The sequence below is a fragment of the Colletotrichum phormii genome, assembly GCF_030913505.1.
Source record: "Colletotrichum phormii strain CBS 102054 chromosome Unknown BDP81scaffold_16, whole genome shotgun sequence".
Lineage (NCBI taxonomy): Eukaryota > Fungi > Ascomycota > Sordariomycetes > Glomerellales > Glomerellaceae > Colletotrichum > Colletotrichum phormii.
Genome location: NW_026851458.1, coordinates 1,160,709 through 1,182,887, shown reverse-complemented (window position 1 = coordinate 1,182,887; position 22,179 = coordinate 1,160,709). Strand labels below are relative to the sequence as shown.

The 22,179-nt window shown below is 53.1% G+C and overlaps 7 protein-coding genes across 7 annotated transcripts; 4 read left to right on the top strand and 3 right to left on the bottom strand.

Annotated features, from left to right (window-relative positions):
• The first annotated feature begins 13 nt into the window (after nt 1-13).
• BDP81DRAFT_66382 (uncharacterized protein) lies at nt 14-927 on the top strand. Its single transcript, XM_060596125.1, has one exon. The coding sequence runs from the start codon at nt 214-216 to the stop codon at nt 715-717; it is 504 nt and encodes a 167-aa protein (XP_060442769.1). The 5' UTR covers nt 14-213; the 3' UTR covers nt 718-927.
• Nucleotides 928-1,156: 229 nt separating this feature from the next.
• On the top strand, nt 1,157-3,167 carry BDP81DRAFT_452069 (choline dehydrogenase; the record flags this gene model as incomplete). The annotated part of the gene is made up of 6 exons (XM_060592710.1): nt 1,157-1,241; nt 1,306-1,373; nt 1,455-1,686; nt 1,761-1,797; nt 1,854-2,213; nt 2,270-3,167. The coding sequence occupies 6 exons, from the start codon at nt 1,157-1,159 to the stop codon at nt 3,165-3,167; spliced, it is 1,680 nt and encodes a 559-aa protein (XP_060442768.1).
• A 207-nt stretch (nt 3,168-3,374) lies between these two features.
• On the bottom strand, nt 3,375-4,465 carry BDP81DRAFT_325745 (dienelactone hydrolase; the record flags this gene model as incomplete). Its single annotated transcript, XM_060585003.1, has 3 exons — nt 3,375-3,695; nt 3,786-4,173; nt 4,416-4,465. 3 exons carry the CDS (start codon nt 4,463-4,465, stop codon nt 3,375-3,377), a joined length of 759 nt encoding a protein of 252 aa, XP_060442767.1.
• A 1,527-nt stretch (nt 4,466-5,992) lies between these two features.
• Nucleotides 5,993-9,219, top strand: BDP81DRAFT_452067 (eukaryotic membrane protein family; the record flags this gene model as incomplete). Its single annotated transcript, XM_060592709.1, has 3 exons — nt 5,993-7,792; nt 7,839-8,492; nt 8,548-9,219. The coding sequence occupies 3 exons, from the start codon at nt 5,993-5,995 to the stop codon at nt 9,217-9,219; spliced, it is 3,126 nt and encodes a 1,041-aa protein (XP_060442766.1).
• Nucleotides 9,220-11,057: 1,838 nt separating this feature from the next.
• Nucleotides 11,058-11,631, bottom strand: BDP81DRAFT_452066 (uncharacterized protein; the record flags this gene model as incomplete). Its single annotated transcript, XM_060592708.1, has 2 exons — nt 11,058-11,487; nt 11,603-11,631. 2 exons carry the CDS (start codon nt 11,629-11,631, stop codon nt 11,058-11,060), a joined length of 459 nt encoding a protein of 152 aa, XP_060442765.1.
• Nucleotides 11,632-12,192: 561 nt separating this feature from the next.
• Nucleotides 12,193-12,759, top strand: BDP81DRAFT_396839 (uncharacterized protein; the record flags this gene model as incomplete). Its single annotated transcript, XM_060588245.1, has 3 exons — nt 12,193-12,366; nt 12,440-12,508; nt 12,574-12,759. The coding sequence occupies 3 exons, from the start codon at nt 12,193-12,195 to the stop codon at nt 12,757-12,759; spliced, it is 429 nt and encodes a 142-aa protein (XP_060442764.1).
• Nucleotides 12,760-13,155: 396 nt separating this feature from the next.
• On the bottom strand, nt 13,156-14,179 carry BDP81DRAFT_325742 (F-box domain-containing protein; the record flags this gene model as incomplete). Its single annotated transcript, XM_060585002.1, has 2 exons — nt 13,156-13,665; nt 13,817-14,179. 2 exons carry the CDS (start codon nt 14,177-14,179, stop codon nt 13,156-13,158), a joined length of 873 nt encoding a protein of 290 aa, XP_060442763.1.
• Between the last annotated feature and the right edge of the window lie 8,000 nt (nt 14,180-22,179).

Genomic DNA, 22,179 nt, shown 5'->3' with positions numbered 1-22,179 from the left:
GAAGCCATGGGTGGCATGAGGCAACCCGAGTTTGTAGCAGAGAAGCGGGTTCGGCTGAGGAGAAGAGACGCGGCAGAAGAGAGCCGTGACGTGTGTCGAATCGAAGTCGAAAAAGAATCTTGACGAGACAGACGACAGACGAGGCTGCACGTTGAGCTAGCGCGCGATGGCGGCACAGTCGCGACCAGGAAACAGGCGGAGAGTGCAGGTGGGATGCCCATGGGATGTGCGACCAGGCCAGTGTCTAGGTCTCATCCAGTCAACAAGCGAGTGTTCGCTCCAGTGGCAGCTTGCCAGCTTCAGCTCGTCTCACCAGCCATCTCCAGTCATGGAATCGTTTGTTGCCTGCCTGCTTACACTCCGTTCTCCGTACGGGCCCCATTGCCAGCCAACCCCCCCTGTGTCAGCATGGCCCCCATGTCTTGCCCAATAGCCCTATCAGTCGCTAGCTCGTGGCTTATATTGCGGTACTTTGCTTTGCAACAGGCAGCGGCAACGGGATTCCGTGGACAGTGGTGGCCGAGTGGTTCCGCCATTGTTGATGGCGATGCAGATGTAAGGCAAGGCGATGCGATGTATGTTGACGTGGAAGATGGCCGACGGTGCGGGAGGGGGAAATCATCGCCTGATGAAGGTCGAATGTCGTCCATTTTAGGGGCAGTGCAGTGTACTCCAATGCAGACTGGACGTTCAGAAAGAGGCGAACAGCGTGGCTAAGTTCATGAGCTCCCGCCCGTCTTGCGCCTTCCTTCACCGGGGGGCTAGGAGCGGGCCGTCGTTCGAACCACACAGGTCGGTGCAAACCTGCAAAGGACGAGAAATGGAAGGCATGAAAATGACGAGCCATGCCCCGGTTGCAGTGCTTGTTTTCCCTCTTCCCCGTTGGAGGGGTCGCACTCACTGGCGTTTCTGTAGATTGTAATTGATCTTTTGTGTAAGACCAGTGTACGGCTACAAGTCGAATGATGATCCTTCCCGCCCAGCATGATGCTTACTTACTCTTGACGACATGAGAACCCCTCATCCAACATCACCTCCTAGGCACTGCTTGGACTAGATAAATTCAGCAGATAATTTGAGTGAGTTGTCTTGCTTGTGAGGGCAATTCAGGTCGTGTTACGAATCATCACATCGAGCTTCACTCTACCCGGCAACCATGGCCTGGCCATTTTCTCGCCCTTATCCGGAGCGGAAAGCAGTTGATGTCGACGACAAAACTTTCGACTTCGTTATTGTAGGCGGTAAGTATCGCCGACCACAGATGATGAATACCCCAATGCTGACATCACGCATGTGGCACTGCAGCATGTGCCATCGCCTCCCGACTCAGCGAAGACCCGAGCACCAGTGTCCTTGTCATTTGTAAAGGCAAGGTCAAGGACAACTGGCTTGACCGTATTCCCATTATTGGGAATGCGAGCGACGGCAAAGGCCCTCAGATTGACACATTTTAGTCTGAGCCTCACGAGCAGTGGACCGGATGCAAGACCCGAACTTTCAATACTCAGGCACTTGGTGGTGCCACCAGAGTCAACGGCCTGATGCTCACACGCGGCGCGCCGGGTAACTACAACCAGTGGGCTGCGCTTGGTAATGATGAATGGAGCTGGGACAAGTGCGAGCCATACTTTAAGAAGATTGAGAACGCTGCTTGCCATCCCGACGCTCCCTATCGCGGCCATGAAGGTAATGATAGTCATTTTCCCTTTATACCCATCCGGAGACGCTCAACTTGAATAGGTCCTCTCTACCTGCGACAGAATCCCATGAACTTCCCGATAGACCAATAAATAGTACGTACGTGGCGATGACCATTTTGCCCAAGTCTTTGCTGCTGACCTGTGTCTTGACAGCATTCAAAAAGCAGCAGGCGACATGAACCTCCCGGTAGAAGATGACGGCAACAACCCAAATGCCCCGGCAATAGGCCTCTTCACGACCGACGTCATGATAGACAAGTTTGGCTACCGTCATTCCTCATTGGCAGCTTACCTCCCAAAGTCGACGGTTCATGAGCGTGAAGGCAGACTCACACTCTGTACTGGTGTTGTAGCCACGAAGGTTCAGACGAATGAAGATGGGACAGAGGCGACGGGCGTTTACATCTTGGATCATCTTGACAAGAGTCCTGCCAGGCAATGCTTCGTAAAGGCTAAAAGAGAGGTCATCATCTGTTGTGGCACCCACTTCACACCGCAGCTTCTTATGCTGAGGTACGATTTCGTCACATCATCCCCCAAAACATTCAATCCTCGCTAACTTTACACAGCGGTATAGGGCCAAAGGAGCATCTTGCAAAACACAATATCTCACTTGTACGAGATATGCCAGGAGTCGGGGCTGATCTTCAAGACCACATAACCTTCGGCATCGCATTCCGCACCCGCCTCGTCGATTCATATCTCCGGCTATTCAGTCCCCTCATTGGCATTTGGCATTTCATCCTCTTCCTTCTTTTCAAAACTGGCTTGTTGGTGACTTCTGGTACCAGATTGTGCGCTTGGTCCCACACAAGCACTATTGATGAGACCACGATGACTGTGAGCCATCACGGCAACGACATTGATGAGAAGCACGACAACACGGATGCCCTGAAACCTGAGAACGTGCCTGATATTGAGCTCCTGTTCACCAATGCTTCGTACGACTATGAGAAGGGCAAGGGATACTGCGCATTTCAGACAACGCTAGTACAACCATTTTCCAGGGGCAGAATCGAGCTCGCCTCCTCAGATCCTCTGGCGCACCCGAAAGTGTTCCATCACTACATCACAGACCCCCGCGACTGGGCCGCGGCGCGCAAGGCCGCCCGGTTTTCGATGAACTTTGTAGAGCGCTTCCGCAAGACGGAGTATCCTTTCAACGCTACCTGGCATCTCGCCCCCGGAGTCAAGGCCGGCACGGTCGAAGGTGGATGGCGGGATGTGACGGACGAGCAGATTGACGCCTACATCAGGGAGCGTTTGTTCAACATCTACCACGCGACTTCAACGTGCCGCATGGGGACCGTAGAGAATAATGGTGTAGTCGGGCAAGATTTGAAGGTCCACGGGTTCAGAAACCTGCGGATTGCGGATGCGAGCGTTTTCCCAAAGGTGACGGAGTGCCCACACCGTGGCGCCGACTTACATGGTGGCAGAGCGATGTGCCGACTTTATCAAGCGTGACTTGATCAAGTGAGTTTGGCGCAGCGTTTATCAAGCACATTCAGAAGAAAAGACACATCCAGTTCACTGCAACTATCGAGCGTAGACCGTGGAAAGAGTTGTGTCGCGCAATAATCAATTGGTATTCCTAAACCCGCGCGCAGTTCTGATATCAGCTGCAGCACCCATCGTTCATAACTTGGCTTCTCCCCCGCATCCGTCATCTAGTCAAACAAGGTGCTCGTCGAACCAGGCAACAGCTTGGTAAAAGGCCTGCTCCTTGGCGTATTTTTGAACCTTCTTGCTCAAGTCGCAACGGACAGCAAAGCCGTGCTCGACGCCAGAGTAGAGGTTGATCTGGTAGGCCAGGCCGGTCTTTTGCAGAATCTCCTCGGACTTGTGACGCTTCTCAGCGGGGAAAATGCTGTCGGTTTCGGCGGCGGCGATGGAGAAGGGGCCGGTGATGGCGGCGAGCTCCTCCTCTTCGACGAAGCTGGGGTGGGCGGAGAAGCCGACCTTGATGCCGTCCTTGTAGTGGCGGACAACGTACTGTGAAAGGATCATGTTAGGGACTGGCGCTCGCGGGGGCTCTATATAACCTAGAGGGGGGGGAGAGAGAGAGAGAGAGAGAGAACATACCTTGGCGCCGAAGCAGTAGCCGAGACCACCAATGTTGGTGAGACCGAGCTCGGTCTGCATGTACTTGAGGGTATCGACAATAATGGGGTCGACGGCCTCCTTGGTATGGGGGTTCTTGCCATCGCTGCCCTCGCTGAGCCACTTCATGACATCCAAGCCCTCAGGCATGGGGACAGACAACTGGTCCTTGTTGAAGAGGTCGACAATCAAGGTGGTGTAGCCATTGGCGGCGAACTGGTCGGCGAGCAGCTGGGAGTTGTTCCAGATGCCAAAGACGTCGGCAACGTAGAGGAGGCCGGTGTTCTTGTGCGCCTTATCGGCGGGAGCCTCGGCGAGGTAGCCCTCATACTTGCCGGCGACGGTGATCTTCTTGCCCTGAGGGGTGCCTCTATGTTGATTGGAACGTGGTTAGCGAGAACACTTGTGTTGAGTAATCGAGAGATTTGGCGTATCACATCGGCCGACAGACTTGCCATAAGACTGATGTAAGGAACTTTGGAACGGGTTCTCGGTGACGGATGCAGGATTCACTCAATCAAGCTTTGAGATAGTGGGGGGAGGGGGAAAGTGTGGCGGGGCAGCTTGTCATATTCTTTTATGTTGCTGCTAAAGGTATTGGGTATGTCTTACTCGTGCTTGACACCGACGGTGCAGCATTGTCCAGGAGGGTTAGATGCCATTTTGACTGTTGGTTTTTTACTGTAAAGAGTTGAAGGTTGTAAGAAGACGATAACACAGAGAACAGGAGAACCAAAATAGCAGGGTCGGACGAAGAGCAGGGCCCCAGCGACCTTAAAGAGTCTGAAGCTCAAGCAGGACGTGGGAGGGGCGTCATTGACCTTTGGAGGGGCCCACGGATGTTCAGCGCCGGGGGGTTTAGATAAGTTGGGGCCGTTGACGTGAGGAATTACCAAGCAACCCAAGCAACTGGATCTCTCGACGGAGACTACTCGCCAAGGCCGGCCCTCTATTCGTACCTCTATTCGTAGTTCCGGGTAGGCCGAGATCCGTTGCGATCCATCAAAGGGGAGATTCGACTGGTAACTCGGACGCTGTGCCCCCCCCTCTCGATGAGACAAAATGGGCACCCTGATGAAAACACAAACTCTTTCGGGCACCGGTGCCGGTGCTCCAGCCCCCACTTCGCCGAGCTGCGGTGCCTCGGTTTTTACCTGGACATAAGCCGAGTGTTCTCCATCGTGCTTCTACTGTGTGTTATTCGTAGTCTGAAGAGTCTCAGGTCTGAGGAGTTGGGCGGTGCGGTTCCGAAGCGGCAATTTGACCAGCGGCAGTAGCGGAAATAAGGTGGTGGAACTGGAACGTCCTGCATAGACTCAGTCTTTTTCTCTTACCTTGCACTTCCTCGATATCTGCAACGTCCGGGGTTAAACCTGAATATCGCAACCTACCTGCTTTAACAGGTACCTTGACTCTTTATCAACTAGGTGTAGAAACTAGCAAGCACACTCCGTCACATTCATGCCATGGGAAGAGTTCATTCAAGAGATAACCCGAGATGAAGGTCGTTTTCATGTTCTAGTGGAGGGACATAATACCAATGATCTATTCACTGGTCAATTCTGGGTTGGTTCAACATCGTACAGATAGTTAAATGGTTTCTGTTTATGTTCAGGTAACTTCACCGAACGTCCATATGGTAAACATGGGGTATTTTGAGGAACCAAGAGAATATTACGGTACCTTACTGATACGTCGGTGAACACGCTCACCACTCACGGCTTAGTCACACCTCTCACCTCGACGGCTCACCGCAAATCGGCAGTGAGCGCACGTCCCGGCTCAGTACGTCACTGCCACGCTGCCTCCCCCGTCCCGAGTCCAGTGGCAATGGTCCACTGCGTCCAGAGATCCAAATTGTTAGCGTCCCCACAGCGGTCTCATTGTCTTCTGCCGCTGCTGTGCCGCCAGGTTTCCCTGTCCGGCCACTAATCCAGCCGTTCCTGGAGATCGCCCGCTCGGCAACATCCCCCCCCCCCAACGCGACCTGAAGAACTGCAGACTGCAAGCCTAATTGCTTGAACCACTCATTGTGCCGAATCCTATCGCAAAACTTGCCCAGCAAATCCTGGCGCATTTCGTTCCATTCTCCAATCTGAAGAGTCCTTTCCGTTCCACGATAATTGCAGCCTCGGTGTGCGAATGGCGGCGATACTACCCATCCATCAAAGACAGTGAAGGGCTTGGGAATGGCGGCGAGCGAACACCACGATGATCGAGGGGCCGACGATGATAACCATGACGAGACTTCTGCACGCCCCGTCTTCTCACCGGCGGAGCCGGTCGAGGCATTCCCGCCTATGCCCCCATTCGTTCCCGAGAACACGACACACGACGATGGCATTCTGAGTGCCAAGAACGATATTAAAGTGTCGCACATACCTCTCCCTCCATTCCCAAATGTGTCTGCAAGCGCACCCCCTACGTCGACTCTCCCTACCATTCCCGGTGGCCACTCCGACGAAGAACAGTCTTCCGATACCTCATCCATGCATAGCAAGCCCGAGAAGCAGGACTCGTCCAACTCCTCGTCAACCTCCGAGCCTGCGACCGCTGCTGAGAAGAAGGAGGCTGAGAAAAAGGACGACGTGGCACCAAAGTCGAGGGCCAGGGCCGGATCGAGCTCCGCATCCATGAAGAAGAATCAAAGCCACGATAATGTTAGGAGATTATCTGTCGCAGGGATACAACAACTCACCGCCCCCGAAGCTCTCCCTGTCGCAGTCGTTCCCGACCAAGCCCCCGGCGGTCAAGGACAAGAGCTGCCCGCGCGCTCTCCTCTCGCCGACGAGCTCGAAGCAATTCGACAGTCGATACTCAGTCAACCCGACTCTCTGCGACCAAACGGACCTGTGACGGACGGCGGTAACAGGTCTCGATACCAAGACGAGCCAAGGCGACCTGTCTCGGGCAGAACGCTCTCGACTCCCCCGACTAATCGACGACAATCACAGTCACAAACCACTTCGCCCCGCCGAAATTCCTTCTACGCTGTTGCCAGGCCACCGCCTCTCAATCTTGATGCCACCAGCCACTTCAACGCAATAAACCCTCAGCCAACAAGTCAGAACAAACAACCACCACCACAGATTCAAGTACCGCCGCCAACAAAGTCACAGCGAAATGATCCTTTCCCGCCGTCGCCCCTCCCTCCCTCGATACCCCTCCCGCCTATGTCTATACCCACCCACCTTCAGTTGGAATTAGCAGCCCAACGACCGAGCCCTCTATACATACACCACTCGCACACGAACGATATACCTTACGAGTCCTACGTCGTCAAGTGGGAAAGACTCAAAAATGTTCTACTACTGCCAACATTTCTGGAGAGAACGCTCTATTTCGGAGCTCTGGCTTGTCTCGACGCCTGGCTCTACAACTTTACGATTCTACCCATGAGGTTTACCATCGCCCTCGGAGTATTGTTCAGGTGGTGGGGTTACATGGCCATCAAGGAGGCACGGTTTATGGTTGGCTTCGTTTGGTACGGATTGGGTAGGGTATGGGCCAGAGCGAGAAGACCCAGGGCAAGAAGTGCGCTGTCCGCTCAAAAGGGTGACAACGATCAACTTATCAGCCGCGACAGGAGTCAGAGTCGGCCGCCGGGGCGGAGATCATCTGCTCCAGCCACGGACATGAGGTTCCCTGACAACATCCCAGCCGTCCACGTCGACTTGGATGCGAAGGCGAACGGCAATGGGGTAGCTGAACATGAGGTCAGGTTGAATGGGAATGGCCACATCACTCATAAGATGAATGGACCATCCAGTCATCACCCTCCACACCCTTCGGCCTCTAGAGTGCATCGACATCGTAGGACGAAATCGATCCCCTCCAACCTGTCTTCCTTCCATAAAGCCGATCTCCTGCAAGGTGCTGTCATACTTTTCAGCTCGCTCTTCCTCATGAAGTTGGACGCCAGTCGAATGTATCACTTCATTCGAGCTCAGGACGGCATTAAGCTCTATGTCATCTACAACGTCCTTGAGGTGAGTCACTCCCTCGTCTTACAAGAGTTTTCGCTAATCCAGCTAGGTCGGGGATCGCCTTCTCTCAGCCCTTGGTCAAGACATCTTTGAGTGCCTTTTCAGCTCCGAAACATTATCGAGAAATAGCTCCGGTCGTTCCAAGGTGCTCTTGCCGTTGGGCATGTTTGGACTTGCGCTGGTTTACAACGTCATCCATTCTGTGGCGCTATACTACCAAGTCATTACGCTCAACGTGGCTGTCAATTCTTATTCGAATGCTCTGCTGACTCTCATGATCTCCAACCAATTCGTTGAGATCAAGAGCACGGTTTTCAAGAGATTTGAAAAGGACAACTTATTCCAGCTGACTTGTGCAGACATTGTGGAGCGTTTCCAACTCTGGATTATGCTGTTCATCATCGGCATGCGCAACATTGTGGAGGTCGGTGGGCTCTCTGTACCTGGAGCAGGGTCTGAGAACAGCGATCTTGGAGGATCCGGTCCTATGCCTCTTCACAGCCCTTCGATCCTACCGTTCAGTTTCACGATTCTTCCATCCTGGGTTTGGTCAGGCGAGGTGCTGTCCCCCTTTCTCATTGTCATTGGCAGTGAGATGCTAGTCGACACAATCAAACACGCCTACGTGAACAAGTTCAACAACATCAAGCCGACATTTTACAGCCGCATCCTCGACATCCTGTGCAAGGACTATTACACTAATGTGGGCAACCTCCAAGCACACTTTCCTTATTGTTGAAAGCTAACAATCTCTGTAGGCATTTGTTTCGCCTTCACTAACGAGACGACTGGGTCTGGCCGTCATTCCACTCTCATGCTTGTTCATCCGGGCCTCTGTCCAAACATACCACATGTTCCTCTCAACGCGAATAGCTACGCCCATCGCAGAGTCCACCCAGACTTCACTCTCTGTCGAGTCTGCGACACCATCGTCGCCTGCCATGGTGGCGGCACTTGACCGTCTCGATACCTTACTTCGGGACGCTTTAGGTCGAGCCGTTTATGGCTACCCTTACGGGGAGCCAAGCGTCCAGAGCAGGGCATGGTGGACCTGGACCAGCGACGACGTGATTGCGGCAGTGACCATGATTGTCGTCTTCTTCATCGCTTTCTTGGTCCTTCTGATCATCAAGCTGCTGCTAGGCATGGTTCTGCTGCGATATTCCCGGACCAGGTATGCCAAGATGAAGCGTAGGGAGCACATGGTGGCAACTGGTCAGGAGGAGCGCGAGGTCTACGATGCTACTGGGAAGAGAGTTGGCGGTTATGGTCAGATCGAGGTCACGGACGACCGGCGGAGGTGGATTCACGCTGATGACAAGGAAGGGTTAAAGGGAGGCAAGGGAAGGGCTCAGAAACCGGAAAGACCACAAGAAGGCGACTATAACGGAGTTCAACGGTACGAAATGGTCGCGAAGAGGATTTGGTGATGGCGTTTTTCTGGCGTTTAGCATCTGTCACATAGCATTGCATAGGGGGGCCCAGGGCATCACGCCAAATGCTGCGCTTCCCTTGGTTTTCTGTTACTGGGAATCGATAAATCTTTCTCCAAACATAAGGCTGGCACTTGTCGACTTTACTCGTCAAGGCAGTGTGCTGCAAATCTCGACTTTAACCACGGAGTCCAGTTGGGTTAGCCGTATTGTGATAAGAGTCTGAGGGGCTTCCCGGCATCACATACTACTCACCTTGGCAGGGTTGCTTCGAGTCTATACAAATCTCATCCAAAGGTTCTACATCATTGTTACCTCTAAGTATATGATAATTCTTGGCAAATCATATAGAGTTGCTGAATTTGTTGTTGTTCTATTTAACGCCATGGCGGCTAGAGTTGCTGAAGAATATTGAGACATTTACATTCATGTGAATCAAGCGTGCCAAATGAGACATCAAACGACTGCCCGAGACCACGGACCTGGCTGGGAAGCGATATGGATTAAGTGCCGAGGGAACCGCATCATGCCGTACAACGACAATGAATATGGCGAGTAGATTAAGAAGTATTGAAGTCAATTGACGATAATTTGAGAACATGTTGCGGTTGTTTGAATCTTGATGCATTAGTAGAGACGATATTGAGTTGCATGTAATACGAAGGATCTTTATAAATTGTTCCTAGTATGCCTTAAGCGTAAAGGTGAGTCTACTTTGCTTTTTAGACTTTCTCAGTGGACTTAGCAAGCTACTGAAGTGTAGAGCTCATTCTGAGTGCGCTCTAAATTGTGTTCCGCATCTCCCCCTATTCATGACCGAAAGAGGACTTCTTAAAACCGAGCATATACGCATGTTTCACACTACTAATTTAAAGATCACTATCAAAGAGTGTAAGCCGACTTACCAGCCACCAAGTTGACGCAAAGCGTCTTTAGAAAATAAATAAAGCATTCTACATTTCATGTCAGTATGAACGGCTTGTCGGAAGTATTAGCCCCTTCGCCGCAAATACATCTTACCGTGGGGGTCGCGTAATGTAGCTCTACTTCGCCCGATGCAAGCATAACCCCGTGTTTTTGGCCCGAAAGTATACTTTTGCCGAATGAGACTCAAAGAGATAGCTCCTATCTAAGAGGCGATTGCGGGACAAGAGGGTGAACACATTCGAGTTGAACATGATTCATTCAGGTTCCAGGGCATCAAAGAACATCTTGACCGGTTCCCCGACTTGGCTTCCTGCAGTACTGATGTGCGCGTTGCATTCGGAAACGGGGACCCGTGTGGATATGCTGAAGACTCAGATAAGGCACGAAGGACACTGCCGCTCTGTTCGAGGCGATGCCTATCCGTATGTAGGAGTGATCGAATAGGTAATGACATTGCACATCTGACTCGTCTCGCGGCACGCCGTTCTCGGTAATCTCGCATATCTGCAGCGGTTGAAGAATAGGAAAAAGAACGCAGAACGACAGGCATAATTTCGGCGATATCTGCACTGGGCAGACGGCTTCCCCCCTACAGCTCTCAGCCATTGGTGCAAAAAGCACCTGAGTTGTTGAAGCTCTGATACCCCCACACAAAGTGAGATGGTGCCATTGATCGTTTTGAGACGGGAGAGGCACTAATGTCAGAGTTTGTTGTTGCTTGGTATTGAAAGACTCATGCCGCAAAAGGTGTGTACGGAATAGTGTCTCGGCGCCTTTTGAGCGTGGGGATGAAGGTTATAGACTCGGGGGCTTGTGCTTGTGTATTAGGAGAGGCAGTAGAGGCACTTGATCAGTGGCCCTGAGTTCTTTAATTAGGTGGCTCCATGTAGCCACAGAGGTCTCGACACTTAGGCTTTGGCCATCTTACTCTCCATGATAGGTATCGTAGCGTGACAATTGTTCGAATCGAGCACCTTTAAAAAATAGTTACAGACTGGGGAGGGTTCAGCTTTTTGACCACAGAAGCACGTCATAAAGCATTGGGTTGGCTTGGCCAGGAAGATCGAAAAGTGTGCCGGAGTATGAACATCCCTAGTGACGCGCAGAGTTGGGCGTGAATCGCAGGCGGTGATCTCCTGTAGGGTCTTGACGAGCATGCCGACGCTCTGTGCTCGACCACCATGAGAAGTTGAGACGGGATCGACTCCCGTGGTTTGAGTCCGGTCTACGAATGATGGCGACTTTTTGGTCAATGCCATCCACCGCTTGATGATGAGGATGTAAGGTGAATGTTCGGCTGCGATGCTGAATCTTTTCCAACCCTTCTCTAGGAGTAGACTGGAAGTGACGTCCATTTATATTCTCCCATCGGTTCTTGACGACCGGGCAAGATCTGGAGAGTCTATGGTACCTACTATCTAGGAGGAAGCACCTCGAGAGTTATGGGACCTACCTTACATCGTGACCACGAGTGCCTTCCATGATACCCAAGGTTTAGGTAGGTTTTCCGTGGGAAGGTGTCATCGTTAAGAAGTGGCCGTGACCGCTTGGTGCTTAGCAGGCAGAGGGGTGCCGGTTCAGGGGCATCCTTCTGCAACTGGTGCTTTCCGCGACAAGTCAGCAGCACGGTACATCATTCTCACGGCAGGTGTGCACTTGCCGGTGAAGCAGAAACGGTGGGTATACATCGACATTGGAAGCTGCCAAGTATCGTCATGTCCTTCCGCCATCCTTTCCTTCGATCTTTCCGTCTCCGCGGTATTTGGGTGCCAAGATGATGTCCCAATCTCTGAACTACATGGCCTCAACTTCGTCAACACAGCTTCGTACTTGTTCTTTTCCCATAGCAGCCATTTTAAGACATCGCTCTCCAAATCCTCTGTCTTCCGCGCCGGCCGCCACAGAGACAGATCGATCTTGAGAGCGATTTCTCTCTTGCAACAAGGCAAACACATACCTCGTCGTCTTCTGGCTTATAAACTTGCCGCCTTATCTGGACACCACGAACAGTCAAATACCTCGAAAGCCGAGACTAAGCTCACAATGGCTGCTGCAAATGACAACAACGCTCTGGCTGCTGTGGCAGAACCAAGAACACCGACGTCGACTCCGGCATCAGGCCCAGTGTCCCCTGGCGTAGCACCCGTCCACCAATGCAGACAATGCCGTGCTTCCTTCTGCCAGCCTCTCGGTTGCGGCCATGTCTATTGTGATGAGGTATGCACACCGGCGGGGCTCTCGATCCTTCAACGGCTTCCAGAACACACTCGCTGACACTCGCAATCTACAGTGCGCTGGCCCTCACCACAAGTGCCCCGAGTGCGATCGCCAGCTTGTGCCTCCCAAGCCCTCTCCAGAAGTAAGTGCAACTCTTCCACCGCATGCTTGATATATCTGCCATTTGCTAACGATACAATTTTACAGAAACCCACCAAGACTACAACCCCCTCCGAAGATGGCCTTTTCAGCCCTGTCTTCCAAAAGAGAATCGACAACCGAATCCGTACAATATACTACATCTCGCTCTGTTCTTTCTGGACCTCTGTCGTCGTAGGTGTGCTTGCAATCATTGCCATTATCATTGGGGCAAGCAAGGCACGGTCAGTTTGAGACGAAAGGGTTCTGAGGGGGGAACTTGTCAAGGCCGGTGCTTGCTGGCTAGGCTGGTTTGTAGGAGGGTTGAGCACGGTGGAGCATGATTACTTGTAGCATTAAAACACCTTACGAAGACTACATCTCCAACTTTTCACAACCTACGACAGGATGCTGTCCTGTGTGTGTTCGAGAGTGACATCATCTGGGGCAAAGACAGACCGATGTTTACGAACTTCACAGTTACTTGCTTGTGCACATTTGACTCATTATGACCGACGTTATCATGAATACATTACAAATCCTGCCCCCGTTACGCCGTTGACGGCTCCCAGAGCCGCCAAACAATGCCGCAAAACAATGCCCAGTTCGATGCTTAGTTTACTCCAAGGTCGTACACAGTATCTCGCTGGCCTACCGGAGCCCGGCACCGTCGCCCCTCGACACGCGTTCCCAGAATCGTCGAAGCCGCCAGACCCTCCCCACGCCTTTGGTTTCCTCCCACTTCTTGATGCCTTCCTCTCGCTGACGTACCTCGCCTTTCCACACGCCCTCTACCCACTTCCTCAAGCCGTCCTTGACCTTTTCCTTTTCAATGGCGCGGCGCTTCGCAACAAGAGCAGGCGCGACTTGCACCATGCTCATGCCGGGGACGCATTCCGGCGGGAGCACAGCCCGCTCAACGAGGGCTTCGGCCGAGGGCCGCGAGGCCAGACGGCGGGACAGTCTGATGGAGACCAGAGAGCGGGCAAGGCGGCGCGAGACGACCGAGGTGTGAGTCAGAAAGATGGAGCGGGCGATGAGCTCCGCTAGAGAAGGGCGAGAAGGGGAGGATAGTAGCGGCGGCAGGATGGCGCGCGTGTGACGGAGCCGATAGTGATGGAGAATGGGCGAGAGGGACAGGTGACGCAGGTGATGATTGGCCTATGTCATCAGCAGAGTTCAGCAAAGACGGAGTCGGTCAACGGAGGGAACAGCGAGCACAGGTGGGGATATCGCGCGAGGGAGGAGGATGAGGTGAGCTGGGTCAAGGCAAAAGAAAGTAGGACAGTCACTTGTGCGTGGGAACGCCTACCCTCGAAGTTGACAATAAGTCATTCACATCTAGATAGCCGAGGATGTGGAGCATGATTTCGTTTGGGAGTTCCGAAATGGCGCCTGTGGGCTGATACGGAGGCCCAAAGAACGCCAGACATGACGACGACGAGGCTTCTAGAAAGTACTGTTGATGATGATGGTAATAGTAATCATCGCCACGAGCCCCATCGGCTGGTTGAGGGCATGGTCGGGCATCAGTGACCGCCGGATACGTGGAGTCGAGCTGGGAGGAGGAAAAGGCATGGGCCGGACCATGATCGACAGCGGGTACAGACAATGCGGGAGACGAATGTGATATAGCAAGCTGGCGGGTCGAAGAGAGGAGCTGGTCTGGGGCCATCTCGTCGTGCATTATGTCCATGGCTGACTCGGTCGCCTGCAAGCGACGAGATGGTGATGGCACCAATGGACTTGTTCTGGGCTCCAAAGAGCTCAAAGCACAGATGAGACAAAGATGTGGAGCTGCGAGACAGTTGTTCCAACTGGCGTGGTTGTTCAGGTCTAGTCGTGGTCAACAGCTGTCCGTTACTTCGGAGAAGTGGGATTCTTCGGTTCGGAGCGTGGTCCGGAGGCCGGGTGGGCGCCAAGCACGGAATTGCGTAAACAAGTGGCGCAAGAAGGGAGTAGAGACGCGGGGAGCGCAAGATAGAGCCGAGTGCTTCAGATGAGCGTACGAGCAGATAGGCTGCGTACCAAGGCACGGCAAGCCTGTAGGCAGGAGTGGTAGGGAACAGAGAGACGGGATGCGCTGAAATCGAGAGGATTAGACGATGGGAGTCGAGTTGAGTACCGCGCGCCTCCAAATGAAACAGAAAAGGTCGCGTAGGCAGATAGATGTCTTTGCGCTTTGCGCTCTGCCTTCTGGGTTTTGCGCGCGCGTGCCGTGAAGAGGCTGGTCGCTAGAGGCCCGGCCGGCGACCGGCAGGCTAAACGCTTGGAGGAAATCCGGGGCGCGGAACTAGGTTCGTCGGTGTGATGAGAGCAGCATAAACACTCCAGCTCAAGTGTGATGCAACGGAATGATGAATGAGCCCACTAAAGAGTGACAATCCTATTCGATGCTGGCAAACATCGAGGGAATCATCGGATAAGGCTGCAATACTAAGCGAGGGCGCGAGCAAGCGATGATCGGGACGGATGAGGGGCACGGAGGATATGGTAGTCTCGGGTAGGATACGGCGGAAAGTGGACAATGAAAGCGACCTGACGGGCCGAGGGGATGAGTTTCGTGGTCAAAGTTGAGGCCAGAGTTGAGGCCAGAGTTGAGAGTGATGACCAAAGTTGACGATGAGGCGACAGGCGCACCTTTCATCCGGCAGGAAACATTGAGACTGAGGCTGCAGGCGCGTTGACGACGGTTGTTGAACTGGGAAGAAGCATGACAAAGTGGAGGGGAAGGAACGGGGCTTGATGCACCTTCACCTTGGGAAGGATGGTGAGATTGGTCCATCTGCAGCTTGCGCCTCCAACGTTCCAGGCTGCGTCACACGGTCCAGGCAGAACCAGGAACAGGGGTATTTGCGGCAGGTGCGACCCACAGTGCGCGTCAATTGCTCTCAGTGCCACGATTGGCAGGAGCTCGCGGCGTTTCTTCGTCCAACGGCAGGAGCTGACACTGTGCCTAGGTAAGGTAGCGCCGGAAAGAGCACGCACTTTCCCAAGCCACCATCGACTATCCCCCCAGCACAACATCTCCGATACGCTCACCTCAATCATTGATTCATTGTGTCCATTCCACGTTGCATCAGGCACCTTATTTTCCACAAAGAAGAAGTTGAAAATGGCAATTGGCGCTGACTTGGAACGGACGCCAACGCCGCCACCACGTATCCTTCTGGACTTGAGCTAGTCTATCTAGGGGAAACACCCATCAAGTTTCCTTCCTTGCCTTATTTCAACCCCTCAGTCACTTCTGCATGAGGTACCTAAGAACATAATTGAAGCAGGCATACCTGAGTCTCTACCTACCTTACCCTAAGAGTTGTCGTGGTTAACTAATCCAGGGCAGTAAAGTGAACTAATGGGAAAGGAAGTACCTTACTCGTACGGAGTAAGGTACGCATGCACAAAGTCGATGTTGGGACGGGATCCTAGAGATCTACGGAAAAAGTAAGCTCACGGGAGGGGCTTTCAACTTCCCCGTCCCTCTTGCCTCGTGCAGATTCCGGCCACCTCTTTCCTCGTCCCGGTCGCCACGGAGGGCGCCTCTCACCTTACCTTAAGGTACACAGTACAGATCTAGCCGAAATGGGGCAGTCGCCCAACACCACCAATGGACCACGACCCAACTGCGTGACTGCCTCGAATGCAGTCGGGTGCGCACCTTGCTTGCTCCGAAAGACCCATTTTTCATCCAGCTCCGACCGGGAGTCTGCGCTTTCCACCGGCGCTTTCCACCTCGCCTTCCAACGTCCGACATCCACACCCGTCAAGCCACAATCCAACGCCTTGCCGTCCACCTCACAATTGCCTCGATTCATTGGCCAATTCCAACGAAAGCGTCTCAGCTTGAGAGTTCTACTGCTCGCCTTCATGTCGGAAGCAAAACGGCCGTCCGCGATGCTGTTTTCTATCCAAGAACCGCCGAGTAATGGTTAGTCCTGGTTTACGGACAACCTAAACCTGGCCTCTCAACGGGCCGGCAACTACTCGCGCCTGTCCATGACCAGTCCCAAGACACAGATTGATCCAAACAGGAGTGCTCACTTCCACCCATGTTCTCAAAGGTAGGTACACCTCATTCCCACACATCGAGCTTTGGGCTTCAACCAACTGATATCTGCTACAGCCTGAGGAAGAACCCTGGCCCTGGCGACCTTCGCCCTGCCATTCACCTTGTCCTTGTACAGCTGGAATCTCCACGAACTGCTGTCAAGACCCTCCATTCTATGCCCTTGAACCATGGCCTCCCGCAACGGACGCCCGCAGCTACCCCCCGTTCCCGCCATCCTCCCAGGTGCAACGCCAATGGACAACGCAGACCCTAGAGCACCTATTCTAGGCATAATTGGAGCACCTGCTGCATGCCGCAGGGAACCGCCATCAAATCTGCAAGGGCAGGCTTCTCACGAACCGGTCAAAGCATGCAGCAAACGGCATACAGGACGCAGCCCCTGGATGAACGAGGCTGCAATCTTGACCAAGCCTCATCGACGCCTCCACGCCTCCGTTGTCATCAACCGGCCGGAGCTCAGAATGCATCGAACGATATCAATCACACCTCGTCACACGGCATGAACGAGCAAGATGGGCACTAGCATTGACATCGGGCAGAAATCAACGGTCAAGCGGCTTTTTTCCCACGACGCGGATACCAGATTCTGCCACCATCCGTCTACATCGTTGGTCCTAGTCTTGGCTTCGTGCTTGATCCCCGCTGCCTATCGAAAAGTCTGGCATTGGGGCACATCGCGTGTTGTCAAAAGTATTTTGGCTCCTGTTGTGGTCGTGCGGCCGATTTCCCCGACCCAACCAATTTGAATTTGGCCCTGGCCAATCACGTTCTTGGGTGGCCTTCCTTGCGGCTGCAACGGAAACGCGTCTGTTCTGGGCGGCCAACGTCAAGCGCATCCTTGTCACATCGTTAGAATTCCTTTGTCTCAACGTCGTCTGTTCCTTCTTGGTGCTTCATTCATTGGCAGATTGCCCCTTTCCCGTTCTCTGCCAATTGAGCATGAACGGAGTAGACATTGCAGACAAGGTTTCCTGTGGAAGTCCATATCGGAGTCATTGCTTGTCCTGGAACGTGATGCAGCTGATCGCAGCTTCTCCACCAAAGTAGGCTTTCAGCTTGTCTACACCTGCGTACCCTACCGTCTCGTGGCAACCACGAGTAGCGTGCTGACGTGCGTTTCTTCTGCCCGTCATTGGCCTTTATTTGTCTTCTCTTTTCACCCAATGCACCCAATCATGTACCAAATAATGGTGCATCGTTTCTTCAGCGCATGATTCGCAGTAACCCAAGAGTTCGGGTGGCCTGCAGGCGTCTTCTGGAAGCCCAGGATATTCATTGGCCTTAATCCTGCACATTTCTTTAGCTTCATCCTGTCAAAATTGAAGGTCCAAATGTGTTCCTTAGTGGCAACACCAAGACAGCCCATGATAGGCAGATGATTTAAAGCACTCTTAGTGGAGTTTCCAGTGCTACCTCGCTACGTTCAAAGAGCCTTTCCACCGTTAGACTCGCCGTGGTGAGGACGTGCTCGACATCCTTCCCACGGCAAACGGGCCGTCCCGTTTACCCATCAGCTTCCAGTCAAGGCCACGGTTCACGACGTGCCCGTGCGAGAGCGACAACTTCACTGACAGTCATCTCGGCGCCGACCGCGGATCACCCGGCCTCGTAAACGGACTGGCCGCATCTCTGGCCTCCCCTCTTTACAGCCACCCTCCTCCCCCTGACAGAGTTTGATGTCCTCGCCGGCAGCAGTCGTGACCAGGCCAGTCTCGAATGGCGCGGCTGGTCTTTCAGCTATTGTTCCCAGTCAAATGACGCCCGCGTCTAAGGGATGGTGGCATTTCCCAGTGCAGTCTTTCGAGCCTTTTGGACGTACACGAACGCAAGCCTTTCCATAAGCGGTCTTCTGGTTGACAGCGCATCGGTGTCCCTCACAAGGGACTCCCTACTTGGAAACCCTGAACAGTTGCAGGAGGTGTGTCAATGTCGGAAGAGGTGTTCGCGGCCCCGCTCGACCACTCACCTTTCGCCTGTCATGTGTGCCAAGCTAGGCGCGAGGGAGCTCGATCAAACTCGATGATTTGCTCCCAACCTTCTCAGGACATCGGAGCCTTGTTTTGAATATTGCAGCTCGAGTAGAGTGGGCAAACCACTGTACACGCGGGCTCTTCGCAAACCCATGCCCAATCATGAGTAGGCCATATCAGTTGCTGACAACGCTCGTGGACATGTCATCGAGTTAAACAAGTTACAGGCTCTGATGAAAGAAGAGGTGGTGCCGTTATATCCCAATGAGAGTCAACACTGATAATCCGTCACCTGCGGATTGTAGCGAGAGCTACATCTGGTGCATGAGGTGCCGCCGGGGAACTTCGTCCGGTGGACTCGGCAAGCCACACGTCACCCACTAAGGTGAAATGGGTGAAGGTGCGGACAGGAGCCGTGATCCCGCATTTTTGATCGGCAACCGACGCATATTGCCAGGCCAGAGCCAGCAGAGGGAGTAAGTACAATGTCTGCCATCAGCAGATACCTTCAACCTGGCTTGGGCCTAGGTACATGCACCTTCGTTGGGGCTCTGATGCAGATCGAACGCAATGCAGTGTGGAACGTAGGCCATGGCCAGCAGCCGGCCGCCACGTTGTCCTGCCCAGGGCCCTAACCAACGCCCAAAGGCCTTCACCAGGACCGTTGTCAACTTGCTCGTCGCGAGGGTTCGCCGTAACCCAATGTCATCTAGGCGACAAAGCAAACGGACCGTCCGTATTTGGACAAGCCAGGTAGTTCATGTGAGGGGATGGGTCTGCGGACTTTCCCAGTCTCCTCGACGGTATACCTAGACGGTTATTAGCCCGCATGGCCGGTGAGATGGTTTAGCCCACCAGTGGGTGGTAGCATGAGACCTACATCATAAGGCGAGACAAAATCAACGCCCCCCCCTCCCCCCCTCCATAGAAGCAGACCTTATGAGACAGGGGTGGTTGAGACGACCGATTATTCGTCAATGACCAGGTCGATGGACTCAGGAAACGGGCATCCGGCTCAGAGAGGTCTGGCCCTGAGTGACAAAGCTTTCTTCCTGACATGTTGAGATCGATGTCGCCTGCAGGTTGAGCTGGCCTTGTCCGGGGTTTCTTTGCCTGTCCCTGCCCGAGTGGCTGCAAGGGTCCCTGAGGTTGCAATTCCAGTTCACCTCCCTTGATCATTGTGTCTCGTCTGAAGTATTCAAGAGTACTTGTTAGCGTCCCCGGGCGTGTTTAGGCTCAAGTAGACCGGCAGCGAGGGAAGTGGAGGATAGGAAGGTGGCGATGGAAATGTCAACCTTGCATTCATGCCACTTCGATGACGTTTCATTCTGAGCGGCAGGCAAAGCCCAGGTGGTCTCACGGAGCGGCCCTCGGTCAGCCCTGGTGCCGTGGAGAAGCCCTTGTCTCCTGACCTTAGTCATGGCCTTCACCATAATGCTCTATCCATATGTCAGTAGTGTGGGGGAACCAATAGTTTCAAACGCAATGCCGCAGAAAATAGACAATGGCTCGATGGTTCATGCCGGCTACCATCCACCCTCCCCTCCGGTGCCAAGACCCCTCCAGGGGAAACGTCCAAATCTCCCTACCCTCCACTTCAAGCTGACAGTTATCTTTTGCGGACGGGACGAACCATGGCCCGTGGGCAAGGAAACAGGAAACAAAACAGCAACACGGGGTTAAGGCACGTATGAGATAGAGAACCCCACAGCGGCCGCAAGCAGAGCGGGCAGAAGACAGCCTTACCTTGAGCGGGAGGCTAAATACTGCCCCGTCACTCCAATACTTGCAGGTCGCAGCCCGTAGCGGAAACACCCACTTCAAAGAACCCCCAAGGGTAGTGTTCAAGGTTGTACCTGGGAGATGAAATCTGCAAGTCTTCTGCAGCATTATACACATACACACAAGAAAAGCTCGTTGAGAGTGGAGAAGTTCCGCCTTGCGTTCGTGACTGTTACGGTCAACTGTCCAGGGGAGAACAGCAGATGGGAACTGAACCCCAGAAAAAAGGAATAGTTCTGCGGCAGGATATAGAAATCGTGCCTGATGAATGGATGTACCACACCGTACGAAGTTGAGGGGCTGACAGCCTGGACATTGAAATGGACGCCCAATGATACAAGAAACAAGGGAAGGGTTATTTCATCCAAATTCGTACCTGAAATTTGACAGCACAGGCACATAACAGGCATTCTCTTTGTTTTTTCCTGCCAGCGCCTCGTTATGTCCACCCACACCAATTTCACAGCATTCTTCTTTCCCTGCATTCGTTTGTATCCCAAGCCAGATTAGATTGATATTCTCAATTTTGTGCCCCCTTGCGAGTCGTATCATATTTGAATATCTCCAACGCTCGAGAGTGGAGTGTGAAGCATCGAGCAGGGCCCCCTGCGAGGACATTTTCGAAGCTACGATAAACGTGGCAAGCAGATATCCTCCGATGACCGCCAGCCTCAGCCTCTAGATGCAAGCTGGCGGGCGGCAGGTCAGTATATGCGTTTCAAGGTTTCTATCGTCTACAGGGGAATAACGACGAAGATCTCGGCGACGAGACTCGATGGACCAAACGGGGCGGATCCGAGACGGAAGGCCATGATACCCACCATGAAGGTTGACATATGGAATGTACGTCATTCCCGCTTTTCTGTGAAGTATCAAAGTCGATTACGAAGATATGGGTCGGCGTTCGTCGTTCATTTGGACGTGGATGTTGTGTAAGTGGAGGCGATGGATAGTGGTCAACCGCTTATTGCTCCCTCATCTCGAATAGGAAATAAAGTCGAACATGGCCATGGCAGCGGCCTGTTTGATATGCATCATGTAGGTATACATGTGTGAATGTACGTGTATAGTGTAGCGCGGTGTAGTGAAGTGTATGTGTATGGAGGCATTATGTGCGCCAGTCGTGACAACACATCGTGCGGGTCCCAATCAACGACCTCGAACTATTTGACAAAGTATAAGTTAGCCCAGTTGCCCCTCAGGCTAAAGAGATGCTACTATGAGACAAGAAGCTGCAAGAAAAAAACGGATTTGACAGGTACATCGACGTCAAAATCCGCTTTGTAGACGCCAAATACGAAAAACATCGCGGCCGGGAAAAATTAGAAAACGAGTATCAAAAACCTGTCAAACCTCGAAACGGCAAAAAAAGAAACGAACGACCTCACCTTGGTGTCTTTCCGGTCAAACAACATCGAGAAATCGTACCCCCGTTACCCACACCCCCGAGCCGGGCCAGCACAAAGAGACCACTGCTGCCCAACGGCCATTGCGCCGAACAGCCAAAAAAAAAAAAAAAAGAGACTTCTCGATCGCGGTTGCGAACGAAATTCTTTGTCTCTGCCGAAACTGGCTGCTAGGCGCACCTCTGCCACTCGTAGCTCGCTGGCTTTTTGCTGCTGTCTACTGCGACTGCTGCGGCCATTTCTCAACAATACTACAGTCTGCCTGGTCAGTTCCGTTTTGAACCATTTCCTTTTCGATTTTCTTTTTCACACGCCCCTCCTTTACCATGGTCCATGGCATACATTTTCTGTTCATCCCACGCATCTTCACCCCCATGGCGGAAACCCCCCAAGCCAAAAAGGCTACCCCTGAAGAAGAGGGACCATCATTGGACAAATGTGACCAAAG

What these genes read in the sequence shown, in the direction of transcription:
- BDP81DRAFT_66382 (XM_060596125.1), top strand. Translation starts at nt 214, where the DNA reads ATGCCCATGGGATGTGCGACCAGGCCAGTGTCTAGGTCTCATCCAGTC.